The following is a 13,540-nucleotide window of genomic DNA, read 5'->3' as shown; positions in this document are numbered from 1 at the left end:
ACTTGGACAACTTGCACACCATGTTCTTTTGCTCCCCTTTAAGTGGATAACCCAAAGGAACCTACATGTATACATCTTCAACCAAATCACCAATTGAGAAAGACGTTACTTATGTCATGTTGAGTAAAGCTCGTTGTTGTTGAGTTGTAATGGCCAAAAGAACCCGAACTATAGTCAACTTAACCACCAAAGAGAAAGTATTAAGAAAATCAATCTCGACTTGTGTATATTCCATTGCCACCAAATGAGCTTTACGCCTATCTAGGGAACCATCTGTAGTGTATTTGACTTTATATAACTAGTGGCAACCAATAGCTTTCTTACCTAAAGGAAGGGGTTGAAGGGTCTAAGTGTGATTGGCTTCAAGAGTAATCAACTTTTCAGTTATAACATGTCTCTATTTAGGGTATCTCACTACCCAATGATAGAATTGGAGCTCTTATGATTGAAACTTGCATGATGAAGTCTTGGCATGATTGGGATAGTTTTTTATATGATAAGTGGTGTTGGATGGGTAGGTCACATAACATATGTAGTCTTAGAGGTGAGAAAGGGGTCTATGAGGGTGTGTTGATCGTCGTGGTTGAGATGCAATGGTGGGCATCTGTGAAGGTGATATTGTGTTAGCTAGGTTGAGTAATAGAGGCACCTACCTCACATTGTTTCGCATCTTAAGATAGCAAAGAAAACACGTTATTGATAAATGGTAGGGGATCCCAAAAAAGAATCTAGCCATTGATATGATTGAAATCTTCATCAAGTCCTATAAGGAATGTTAGAACATATTCTTGCTGAGGATGATCAACAAAAGGTTGCACTCCACCACAAGTGTAATAATGAACAGGACAATATTCACCCAATTCCTTCCAAAGAGACTCAAATATAGTGAAATATTGACTAGCAAATAGGGATCCTTGAGTTTAATCAAGAATATTCTTCTTCAATAGGAAAACTTAGGGACCATTATTTTGTTGAAAGTGTTCTTGACATCTTTCCAAATATCTGCAAAAGTTGTCAAATAGATGACACTAGCTATGATTTCTTTGGAAATTCAGTTAAGAGGCCAAGATCAACAACATTGTTGTTTCTCACCCAATATTGATACATATAAGATTTTTTCTTTTATTTGGAATGGAAATAAATCCTTCAATGAACCCAAGTTTGTTCTTGGAGTTAAGAGCCATGCACATGGCACGTCACCATGAACTGCAATTTCCTCCATCAACGATTGAGAAACAAGAATCTAGCCAGGATTGTTCATAGGATGCAAAAAAATTAGAATCATCCATGGAGGATGTTGGAAAAAAAAGACAAAAGCAACAATAGAAAAAATGATCTTGTATAGTAATGCAGAAGAACAAGATTCAAACTAATACCATATTGAGTTGAAAAAAAAAGACATAATGTTTGTCGTGAAATTCGTTTATGGATTCTTTTTGTTCGAACTAGTAGAGTTTTCAATTTAGGTAAGTGACAAATAGGAATTCTTTGTATTATTACAACGTTAAGACATTGCGCGAAATTATAATAAAATAGGCTTTAGATAATACATATTCTTAGTATGCATTGAATTTCCAAGAATGAGCCTTACACACATAAAAGATAGATGACCATAATGAAATAAACATGTAAAACTAGTCGATGTCCAATTTTATGTGAATTAACATGTAAAGATTTTCAAGTGCTCATCGATAGTTATCACAAAATAAGTTCCATGCATATAAACATTCAGGTGAATTGAATGAACAACATATATGTTGATAATGGAAATCATAATTTGTTTGCTTCAAATAATTGCTAGATTACAATACATAATGATTATGAGAAATAAAGGAACTACAAAATTACGTTACACTAAACTAAGATAGAACTATCCTAAGAAAAGAAAAATAAAAAGGGTGGCCAAGAAATCATAGTCAGCAATCTCGTGCACGAGAGCCATGAACGTAGACAGTAGATGCATGTAAGCGTGTAAGTATTGAATTTTTGACCTCTACAAATGAGCCTGCCTTGTTTATTTATAGAAGATAAGGAAGACTGGTTATTTTTCATTAGTTCGACGTGGGACATATAACCACTTCATACTATGCGACGTGGGTAACCCCTCTCAACCGTTATTAACTTCTCACAATTGCTTACTATATTTTCGATTATCGAATAATTCCTTCGAGACTCTTAGATTTAACTTCGCGAAACAGTTATTATGCACAAGTCCCCTATGATATATAACTATTTTGGCATTTACGCAATGTAAGGAACTTGCTTGACCGCTTGTAATTACTCTTTTTCGATTGTCAAATGATGTCTCGAGAATACTTTGAACACTTCAAAAAATTTCACATTTTTACCCCCAACACATAAATAAAAGATATTTTGTGCTGCTCATTGAGAATGAAAAAGTCAAAACTAGATTTATCAAAGGTTATTACAAGTATATATAGGTCTAGTTAACAATAACTAACTTTTCTATCCGATTGTGAACCAATGTAATAACTAAAATAATAGCTTTCACAAAAATGAATCTAATGAAACAAACTTTACACCTTTAATTAATAAAAAAAATTAAAATTACATCTTAAAATTCAAATACTTATTGTTTTAAAAAGATAAAATCAACTCAATTGAGAATTAAAGGATGAATATAAATCATTTAACAATGAAAAGGATCGGAATGAAATTTTCTAATAAAAAATAAAAAATAAAAAAAATTGAAAGAAAGAAATGAATAAGGGTAGTACGGGAAATATATAATATCACATCGAACCTTCAACAAATAACAATCATCATCCTCTCCCCTCAACGGATAAAGAGAGAGAATAGCGTCTTCACTCTCTCTCACACACACAGAGAGAGAAAATGGCAGCATCAGTTTCGTGCTCATGGCTAACCCTTCCCTCCCAAATGAGAAACCTTTCCCTAACTTCCTCTTCTTCTTCTTCTCCTTCCATCTCCAATTCCGCTTCTCTCAGTTTCTCCCGAAACCTCTCTCTCCCTCTCTTCTCACAAGGTACCACACCACCCCATTTCTCTTTTCCCCCATTTTTCCATCGCAAAATGCGAAAGGTTTGGTTTTGGTGCGGTTTTGAATTGTGGGTCTGTTTGGTTTCAGGTAACTGCTTGTCGCTGAGCGCAGTGCAGAGACGCGCTTCTGTTGTTTGCGAGGCTGCGCCGAAGAAGAAGGTGGACTCGGCGGTGAAGAGAGCTCGTCAAGCCGAGAAACGCCGCGTTTACAACAAAGCTCGCAAATCGGAGATTAAGACGCGCACCAAGAAGGTGCTTTTCTACTGTGCTAGTGGAACCGTTTAATTTTGGATTGTGTTTTAATTGGTTGGTTTTGAATTGGCTAGAGAATCTGTTTGGATACAAGCTTGTAAGTGCTTTTAAGAGCTTCTCTAGTGGAATTAGCTCTTTATTTTCTGTAGAGAAACTTTCAAAAGTAGTTCCACCTTGTATTCAAACAGAGCCAGAGTAGAATTGGGAATGAAATAGACTAGCTTATAAATGCTTTTAAGAGCTTGGAATTAACTCTTTATTTTCAGTAGACTAGATTTGTTTTCAGAAGTACTTCTATATTAGATCCAAACAAGCCCAGAGTAGAATTGGGAATGAAAAAGAACCTAGGCGAGGTTGTTTCATTTTGTTGGTACAAAAGTATGAATGAGAGTTCCACATTGGATAGAATTGTTGAGTAGCATGTAAGTCAGAAAGATGGTTTTAGGTTGAAACCACTTTTTGAGCATCACGTGTTGTGGATGACCAATTGTATACCTTGTTTTCATCTTGAGAACGTGAGTTGGAAGTGAAAATTATCGTCTAGGCCCCAAACCTGGGAGATTCTATTGTCACTCTTCTTTAATTAAGTTTCATGAAATTTTACTAAATTGGTAGTTTGATTAATGAGTTGTATGTGTTTTTCTGTGAAGTAATGTTAGTTGCATGTAATGATGCCCTAAACGCTTTACTAATAATGCTCCTAGTTTGTGTTAGTGCGACAGTATTCTATGTCACGTACTAGTGTAATACAACTAATACAATCTCAGTCCACTCTAACATAATAAGAGCTTATTTAGATACAAGCTAGAAGTGTTTTTGAGAGTTTTTCTACTGAAAATGAAGAGTATTTTTAGTAGGGAAACTTTCGAAAACGATTCTACGCTTGTATCCAAATAGGCTTTAAAACACTCCAAAAACTATCAATCAACCTGACATGGTAAAAGATGTTGTAACTGCAAGTGCTTATATTGAGTACTTTCAAACACCAAGATTTATGTTTACTTAACATTGTGAACCATAGCTATGGGTATGTTAATGCACCAAATGCTTCTCATCTTGCTCAGGTTATAAAATACTCTCAAAATACGCCTCCTGATTCTTGTTGAAGCTCGTGTTAATACCTCTCCTCTGTACAACCATCTCAACTTCTAGCTTTTACATTTGCTTGGAGAGGAAATCTTTTGATCAATCTTCTAATCAATGGTGTGCAGGTTTTGGAAGCTCTGGAAGTGCTCAAGAAGAAAACAGATGCGCAAGCAGAGGAAATCCTCCCAATTGAGAAGTTGATTGGAGAGGCATACTCAGTAATTGACAAAGCTGTGAGAGTTGGCACACTGCACCGGAACACCGGAGCAAATCGCAAGGCTCGCCTTGCCCGAAGAAAGAAGGCAGTGGAGATCCATCATGGCTGGTATAGCCCAGTTCCTGAAGTAAGTGTTTGAAACAATCCTCTTGCTGGTTTACATGGAGTAAAATGAGGTATGCCAGTGAAGACTCTGCAGATTTTTTTCACTCTGTTAAAGCATTGTATTTAGTCTTCTTTGGTGTTGGTTCAAATTGGTTTACAGTTCCATACTTCATGTGTACCATCATCATGTAGAGCCATTGATTTTAACAGCATCTTCGTGATTAGCCTTTATTGTACTTTTTCCATGTTGTATAATGTAATGTCTCCTTAAACTTAATGATACTTCCACTGTGGTGAAAACTTAATTGTTATTGTAAAAACCTTCTCATGATAGCAGGTGAATGTGATTGTCACCACTTAATGTTTGCAGCTTTTTAGGAAGAGACTTTGCCGTATTAGATTATTCAGGTATAGCACCTTAATAAGACCACTAGAAGAAAATTGATACATGCAAATTGCAATAGCTACACAAGTTTTTCTCTTAAAATAACGTAGAAGAGTAATGATATTTAAACAAGCTTTCATTTACCATTTTTCCCGTATTAGTATATACGTCATTGGATACACTATCTTGGTTCCATTGGTAGTGTTTGTTGACACATTGATTCTGTTTGGATAAATTTTTTTGGAAGAGCTTTTAAGAAAAAAAATAAAAATAAAAACTGAAATATATTTTTTTTTCTTCTATTTAGCTCATGTATTTGTTAAAAAATATTTTTTTTAAGAAATTATGAGTTTTTATAAATTAGTAAATCCATAAGTTAATTTTTTTATTTATAGACAAGTTTACATATTTTATTTTTATAAATATTTTAAAAAAAGTTTATCCAAAGATACTCATAAAACGAAATGAAATGAATAATTCGTTTAAAGTATATCATTTTGTTATCCTAATATCTCATTTTGTTCAATATTTTAAATATATTAAACAACTCATTTTATTGTTTGTTTCATTGTAGCTTAAATAATAAATTTATCGTTGTAGCTTTCACAATGGTCTGAATTCTGCAACTACCTAGTTTGTGGAAGTCAATTTTTTTTTTTCCACCTCAGGATTTTGGCTTTTGTTTATCAAGTGGCATTTCATCATGTATCAAAATTGGAAATAAACTAACTTCCTAGGAAAGGATCCAAACAGAACAAAGCAAAGATCTATGGAAGACGTACAAGGATGTTTAAGGTTCACCAAAGAATGCTACTGAGTTATTTATTTATTTATTTATTTATAATTTTTGGTCAAGATTGTGTTAACAATAAACAAAAAAGCAAATGGACCTTTGGTAATTGGACCTCTTTAATATCCATCGGGCTTTTCAAAACTAACAATATCAAGTTTTGCGTATTGTTGTCTTATTCTTTCGTTTTACAATTTTCATTATACTACCTCCCTCATAGGATCTTTTCAACTAAATTACATTTAAAAAAAAAAATAATTATTTTAGTTAAGAATATTAAATTTATTAATAATTTAAACTATTTTTTTTTAAATTACCCTTAAGATCTTTTAATTAATCTTGCCTTTTTCTACTTAATCATTTATCATCTAATTAATTATTTTTTTAAGAGGGATATTTATGTGTTTATTTATCTTCTCAAATCTTAATAAAAGTGTTTTTATCTTATTAATTTCAAGTATTTATCTTTTATGTAAAAAAATTGTTAATTATATAAGAATATTTAGAGAATATATAATTAATGTAATTAACAATTAGAAGAGTCTTATTAAAAAAATAAGAAAAAAGTGAAAAATATCTTATATAGCAACAAAAGTAGTACTTGAAATTTGTATGTATCTCTTGTTAGTAGTATTGTTAATTGGTAAGAGCAAAGTTGAGGCTAACTTGAAGTAATTTAGTGTGAAGGAGAAATCAAGGTGGCTTTTAGCATAGGAAAGGTGACATAAGTGGTGACGGAGATGAGTTGACAGAGATCAATTATGCTAACCAAAGAAGACAAAGAGATTTGATTTTCACACCCTTTTTTCATCTTCTCACCCTAGATTTTTTTAATTAAAATTCTTATTTTATCTCTCCCTTCCGTTCTTTTTTCTTTTTCTACTCACCTCCATTTGTCATTCTCTCGCACCTCACCATATCACTCTTGCCTTTCTTCTTCTCTCAGCTGTCTTATTGTGTCCATTACAATGTTTTCGGAATTGAGTCGGTGATCAATTTTCTATGAATTAGTATATTATTAAATATATAATTTATATTAATTATATATTATAAAAAAGTATATTTGTCTCATATATATATATATATATGGAGAGATCCATTTATTTTAGGAGTAAATATACTTAAACTTATTCCGTTCAATAACTTGTGTTTTACACAGTGTTTTAAAACCCGGACCGACCCGGCCGGTCGGACCGGTTGGACCGGGAACCGGTGGTCTAGCCGGTTCGAATCTGAAGTTGGATCGGTTATGCAGTCGACCCGTTTCAAACCGGATTGAACCGGTCAATTTTTCGGTTTAACTGGTGAACCGGTGGGTCAAACCGGTTCAACCACTTTTTTTCTTATTTTTTTTTAAATTTTTTTAAGGGATCATAAATCACAAAAATAATAATGAAAATTGAATCTCTTAATGAAAAGCAAGGAGTCTTATTAAATATAACAATGACTACTTGTTCTAATATATTTGTTTGTAATATATACAACTTAAATAACTTTTATAGTATATTATTAATTTTAAATTATATATTTAATAATGCAATATCTATGTAAATATTACATATATTATTTTGTGATATTAATTGCAAGCATATTATATATGTACATATTATTTATATTTTTAATTTGTATTAATATACCGTTTAACATGTAATTTTTTTATGTATTTTTTTACAAAATAAAAATAAAAATAATTTTAAATAAGATAGAAAAATTGAAATTTAAAATAAGATATGAATTTATTAAAATTTATAAGTATAAAATATATTTAATATAAATATTTTTTAATAAAAATCGAGTCATGCAGTTCAACTAGTGACTCACCGGTTCAACCTTTGACCCACTAACCCAGTACCTTAACCGGTTCGATGACCGGTCCGGTTTTTAAAACTATGGTTTTACATCATATTTTAATGATCTAATCGTTCAATTTAAAATTCTTAATGTATAAATTGATCTGCAAATTTTTAAAAAATTTAAAAATTATTTGATACTTTTTTCATTAATTCAAATTAATGTATAAAATAATTTTATAATTATTCATTAGTTTAAATTAATGAAATAAAGTATCAAATAATTTTTAAATTTTTTAAAAATTTACAAATTTAATCTATATATTAAGAACTTTAAATTGAATAGTTAAATCATTAAAATTTGATGTAAAATATAAGTTATTGAATGAAATAAGTTTAGATAGATTTATTTTTGGAGCAAATGAATCCCTTATATATATATATATATATATATATTACATATATAGTATATATATTTAATGTGCTGCAAATATATCCAAACTTTGGCTTGGAGAAGTGGTACAAGCATTTTTTTAATGCTTCTTTTTCACTTCTTCTCTTCGCATATTGTCTTCTCCATCATGCTTTGGTACGTGAGTATTATTTTTCACACTTTAATTTCCTCTCTTTTTTTTCTCCTATCGCCAAGCAGATAAAACATGTTTTCATTATGTATCCCTTGTGTTATTCTTTTAATACAAAACAAAAACTTGGTCTTATTTTGTTATTTTCAAATACAAAATAAATATATTTCCCATTTATATTGAAAAAATAACAGAATGAAAACAAGTTTCCATTTTGTATTAAAAAATTTGGTTTTTTTTTTCTGAATAATTTATTAGTTTTAATATTTATAGGGTTTCAATTATGAACCTAAGTTGGAGTACACATTTTTTTATTTTATTAATTGAGCATGTCAAATAGTTCAGGAAATTCAATAGAAGCAAAGCGAGAAGCATTTTATAGAGGTTGGGAGTGAATCCCCACCTTTGTGAATTGATTATAGTGAATTATTTATTGGTAAATTAATTTAATATTAAATGGTGAAATTATTTTTTTTAGTGAAAGGTTTTACACTAAAAATTTATAACTTGCATTTGACATTAATGACTAAAAATGTGATTTTTTATATTTTTTTAATAAATTTCAACTAATAAGAGTGTGTTTAAAAGAGTGTGACAAAAAATTGTGTTGTTAGCATTTATCTAATTATATATTAAACTTTTGTTGAAAATGATAAGTCAACTAGCAAACGACTTTGGTTAATGTGCTTGTTAGAACCAAAAGACTTGAAGCATTCACCCTTATACATTGTTTTAATGATAATTAAACATATTAAAATCATGGGACAAAAATCTTGTTTGAAACAAAACACATGTCAACATCTTTTATGAAAATCATCCAATGGACTACATCTTTATAAACCTTCAACCTACAAAAGTTACTTTTAGATAAAAGGTCCATATGAAACTTTTGTAATAATGAGTTGTATACTTGTAATAAGTGTAAATTTTTTATCTATTAGATGATACTTTTATCTAAAGTAATGTAACTACATAGTACCAAACAAGTGCTATGAGATATATCTCAGTTTTACATAAAATATATTTGGAATATTTATGTATTTATTGATAAGAACATGTCTCACCAACCTTAAAGTTCTCTGATCAAGACATCCTATCATAATTGAGGAAAGTAAGCAAAAAAGAAAAATATTTTAAAAATATGCTTTGTGCCCAGTCAGAAGAGAAAATACATTTTAGACATAAAATTGTCACTTCCAACTATTGTGACAAATTCTCTCTCTTTCCTTTTATGTGTAGATCCATCCATGCATTGAATGCATCCAAGTGTGAAGAAAGTTATCTCCCAACAGATTTCTCACTATCGTCTATATAATAAAGCTTCAAAGAAAAGACAAAAGACAGTGTCAAAACATTAATAGTTTATATTTCCTTTTTAAAAAGCTTATTGTTGGATGATCTAAATCACACTTGTAATACTTGTTTATCTTCAAGTGTCGAATTGTGCTTAAACTATAAGCTCTTTCTTGTGAGTATTCTTTCACTTTCTATGTAAGCAACCTTAGTTAAGAGATTATAGTAAGTAAAGTTTGAAGAGATAGTGAAAAATACTTGGGTTAAGTAACCTTTGGGTTAAGTAAGTGTAACCTGAAGATACAATAAATACTTGTCTATAACAAAGCTTGTTATAGGGGAATACCTTCACGTTGAAGGGATTGGACGTAGATCTTGTTGAAAAGTAAACAAGTATAACTCATGTTAAAAGATTTTTTTTCTTTATCCTTCATCACTTTATGAAAACATTTTTCTAAGTGCTATTTGTAAATTTTATCACACACACACATAAAATTCAACTCCTTTTCTTGTGTGTTTATTTTACTTTAGTTGGTGTTGGAACTCTAACTTGTGGGGTTGAATATCTTAAAGTGTAAAGGTAAATATCATATCAAGCATTATGGAAAACGAAGGATAGTTAACCACCAAACCTCCCCTCTTCAAGGGACAAAATTATGACTATTAGAATAGCAAAATGATGGCATTCTTTGACGTATGTCACACAAACATGTGGGACATAGTTAAAAATGGAAACCATGTGCCCTATGATGAAAATGGTGATGAAGCTCCAATAACTACTAGGATAGAAGCTCAAAAAATAAGGTATCTCTTAAACTTGAAAATCTAGAAAACACCATAATGTGTGCTTTATCTGATAGTGAATATGAGAAGGCACCTAACATGAAAAGTTCTTAATGAATGTTGGATACTCTAGTACTTGCTTATGAGGTAACCTCATAGGTAAATGATTCCAAAATAAGCATGTTGGTAAGACAATATGAGTTATTTAAAATGAAGGAACATGAAAACATTAAATAAATGTTTAGTCAATTCCAAACCATTATAAGTAACCTCAGGTATCTTGGAAGAACCTATACTACAAATTATCATATTTACAAAATTCTTTGTAGCTTTCCAAAATAGTGGAGACCTAGTAGTGCCCTAAAAATGTTTAAGGATCTCAAGAGTCTATCTCTTAAAAAACTTTGAAGAGCTCTTAAAGTGTATGAGTAGGAGATCATGGAAGATGAAGGACATAAAAAGGTGACATTTATAGCTTTGAAAGCATAGAAGGGTCACTAAGGATCCTTATCAAAAGCTTTCAAAGTTGAATAATCCTTTAATGAGAAAACTAAGAATGATGACTTTGACATATTCTGTATGGGAAATAAGGGTGGCTAGAGAAACCTCAACAAGAAGTTTTCCAAAAGAAGAAGGTCCATATGGGGAAATAAGGGTGGATCTAGATAGAAAAACCTCAACAAGAAGAAATCTCTCAAAATTTGACCAAAAACATTCATATGTTGTTGGACGAGTTAAGGGTAAGTTTGACCAAAAGCACTAAAAGAAGGTTGTTAGTGCCTTAAAAACTAACAAAAAAGAACCAAGCCCATTTGGGTACCTAAATCCGTTATTATTCCTATTTCCAATTTGTTTAACTATAGGAAAAACATCCATGTCATGGCACTTAGCAGTGGTTGCTCACAACACATAGTGAGAAAAAGGTATATTACTCATGTTTCCTTCTCATTCCTTCTTATCGAGGTTTTTTCTCAAGGTTTTTCCTCATGTTGATATTGATCACTGTCTTAGCTTTGTTGAAATTCTCCTATATTGTTATGGAAAGAACTTGAGCGGTGCACAAAACATTTTAGGTGCTTGGTTTCTATGAGTTTTTCTTATAAGAGCACACATTTTTCGGTAATGTGTTTGATAGTGTTGTGATGCTAACATTATTTGGTTTTGTCAACCTTAGAATGTGTGGGGTGCTACTCTAGGCCTTGTATCAACTTGAAGTCAAGGGCTTCTTTTATGACCCTAGATTGACTATTGGTTAGAGGAATGTTCCTTGCAAAATATGAATTCTTCAAGTCTTGGCTTCCCTCGAGATGGTCTCAACTTCTATTATTTTCTTTTATGTCTTAGTCTTGGTAATTTGGGTCCTCCTCTTGAGCTTGACTTTGGAATTCTACCAATTCCTCCATTTGCATGCATTTAGAAGCCCTCCTTCATAGTTTGTTCATGTTTTTTTTTACTTCTTCCACAGGTCATCAGAGAAAAGGTATTCTTATAGGATTGTGATCATGTGGTACAACACCATGCTACAGGTTATGCTGTAGATGTTCGTGGAAACCTTTTTAAACATGTCTATGAAGACCCATAAAGATTCCTTATTTTTTTTTACCTTATTTTAACCAGTGCCATAAAGGTCAATTGGTGTTGTGAACTAGTCACAAACTACGCCATGACCAAAGTCCTTAAATTATCAATAAAGTTAAATGAACTAGCTCAAGGTGGCCCCTCTTTCAAGAAGTAGAAAAATATCTAACACATAACATCATCATCAATTGGTTTAAAGGCTAACTTAGGTGAACATAAATATTGATGTGCTTATTTAGATCAGTGGAAGTATTATACTTGTCAAACATTAATTAAAACTTCCACCCTTAAGGGTGAGCTTGATGTGTCTTTGGTCACAAAGGAGGTTTGAGGGAAATTTTCACCATGTTGGCTGGTTTCTTAGCTAGGGTTATGTGTGAAAAGGCTCGATCATGAAGGAATAAAGCTCTCCCTTGATAGTCGTTAAGGCTTCTAGAAGGCTACCAGGATCGATTGTCCTCCTCTAATCATGAACATTTGCTCTTACCATTCGTGTTCTCCTTTATGAAGATCTTGAGTTCTTTCTTATTCATCATTCTTTGTTTTTTGTTTTGTAACTTCATTTTTCCATCTCTTTAAGTATTTTTACATGGACATGGTGATTCATCGGGGAGCTTTCAACATTTACACTTTATAATTCTCTGGGTTGGTTATATGCTTTGTCTACCATTCTTCTAATTGTTGCCATTCTTTTTTGGCCATAAGGAAGTTTGTCATGGCCTCATAGGGGGCTCACATTGTACCTGCAAAGATTTGGGTATTTCTTTTCTACTATGTAGATAGTTCTCCTTACAATAGTATTCTCCTTGTTTCCAAGTCTTCCAACTCCTGAAAAAGCACTTGAAAACTCAAGTTAGCAAGTGTGATAACACGGGCATATAGAGAAATAAGAGTAATAGTTAAAATGGACCAAACCTGACAGCTTCCCCTTTTATAAGTATTGGGGTCTTATTTATAGTTTGCATTTATCAAGTTGTATATAGGAAAGATATGATAGGGATCATTTGTTACCCTTACTGTACACTAGTGAAGTATTCCCAAGTTTCTCATTGTCATTTATTAAATAAAATTACTTTATGACCATCATTATTTTTTTAAATTATTGTAATGCTTAAATTAATTTGGTTATGTATCCCTATAGGCCTAGGGTCGACCAACCTTGTTAGGTTACTCAATTGTTGATTGATCTCGTCATAAAAGGTTAATTGATTGATGTGTCTTGCCAGTTACAATAACTTAAGTAAAGCACTAGATAAGGGAAATTGTAGCCTCCTTGGACCATGTCCGACCTACTTCCTAGGCCTGTGGCCGACCTCATTCCTAGGCCAACCTCCTTGAGGCTAATCATCTTAATAACTATCAACCCACAATAAATCCAAACCATCCCAAGTTTATGGACTTGGCCCGTGAGACTACTTGATAATTAATATACTTACTAAACTCATATAAGTCAATAACCGACCGAACATGTTTATGTTATCCAATGTCGACCAAGCTTGACATAAGAGGGTAACCAATTGATCTATCGTTCTAAGTATAAGGAATTGATTAAAATGCAGAATGAAGGATATAAAACGCTACTTGGTAAGATTTGCACTTGGGATACACAAAACTTAGGGATTATAGACTTAACAAACAAGTATCGAGATTAAGATT

General features: G+C 31.8%; 1 protein-coding gene across 1 annotated transcript; it reads left to right on the top strand.

The window, feature by feature from the left end:
- Positions 1-2,773: 2,773 nt before the first annotated feature.
- Positions 2,774-5,037, top strand: PRPS20 (chloroplast 30S ribosomal protein S20). The gene is made up of 3 exons (XM_020382446.3): positions 2,774-3,007; positions 3,110-3,273; positions 4,485-5,037. Exons 1-3 carry the CDS (start codon positions 2,857-2,859, stop codon positions 4,713-4,715), a joined length of 546 nt encoding a protein of 181 aa, XP_020238035.1. The 5' UTR covers positions 2,774-2,856; the 3' UTR covers positions 4,716-5,037.
- The last annotated feature ends 8,503 nt before the right edge of the window (positions 5,038-13,540 follow it).

Source organism: Cajanus cajan, chromosome 8, assembly GCF_000230855.2.
Source record: "Cajanus cajan strain Asha chromosome 8, NIPB_CcT2T_4, whole genome shotgun sequence".
NCBI classification, from domain to species: domain Eukaryota; kingdom Viridiplantae; phylum Streptophyta; class Magnoliopsida; order Fabales; family Fabaceae; genus Cajanus; species Cajanus cajan.
This window is presented reverse-complemented; position numbering and strand designations above follow the sequence as displayed.

Coding starts and splice junctions, on each gene's coding strand:
- PRPS20 (XM_020382446.3), top strand. CDS start 2,857: ATGGCAGCATCAGTTTCGTGCTCATGGCTAACCCTTCCCTCCCAAATG. Junction 3,008..3,109: donor TCTCCCTCTCTTCTCACAAG/GTACCACACCAC, acceptor GTTTGGTTTCAG/GTAACTGCTTGTCGCTGAGC. Junction 3,274..4,484: donor TTAAGACGCGCACCAAGAAG/GTGCTTTTCTAC, acceptor AATGGTGTGCAG/GTTTTGGAAGCTCTGGAAGT.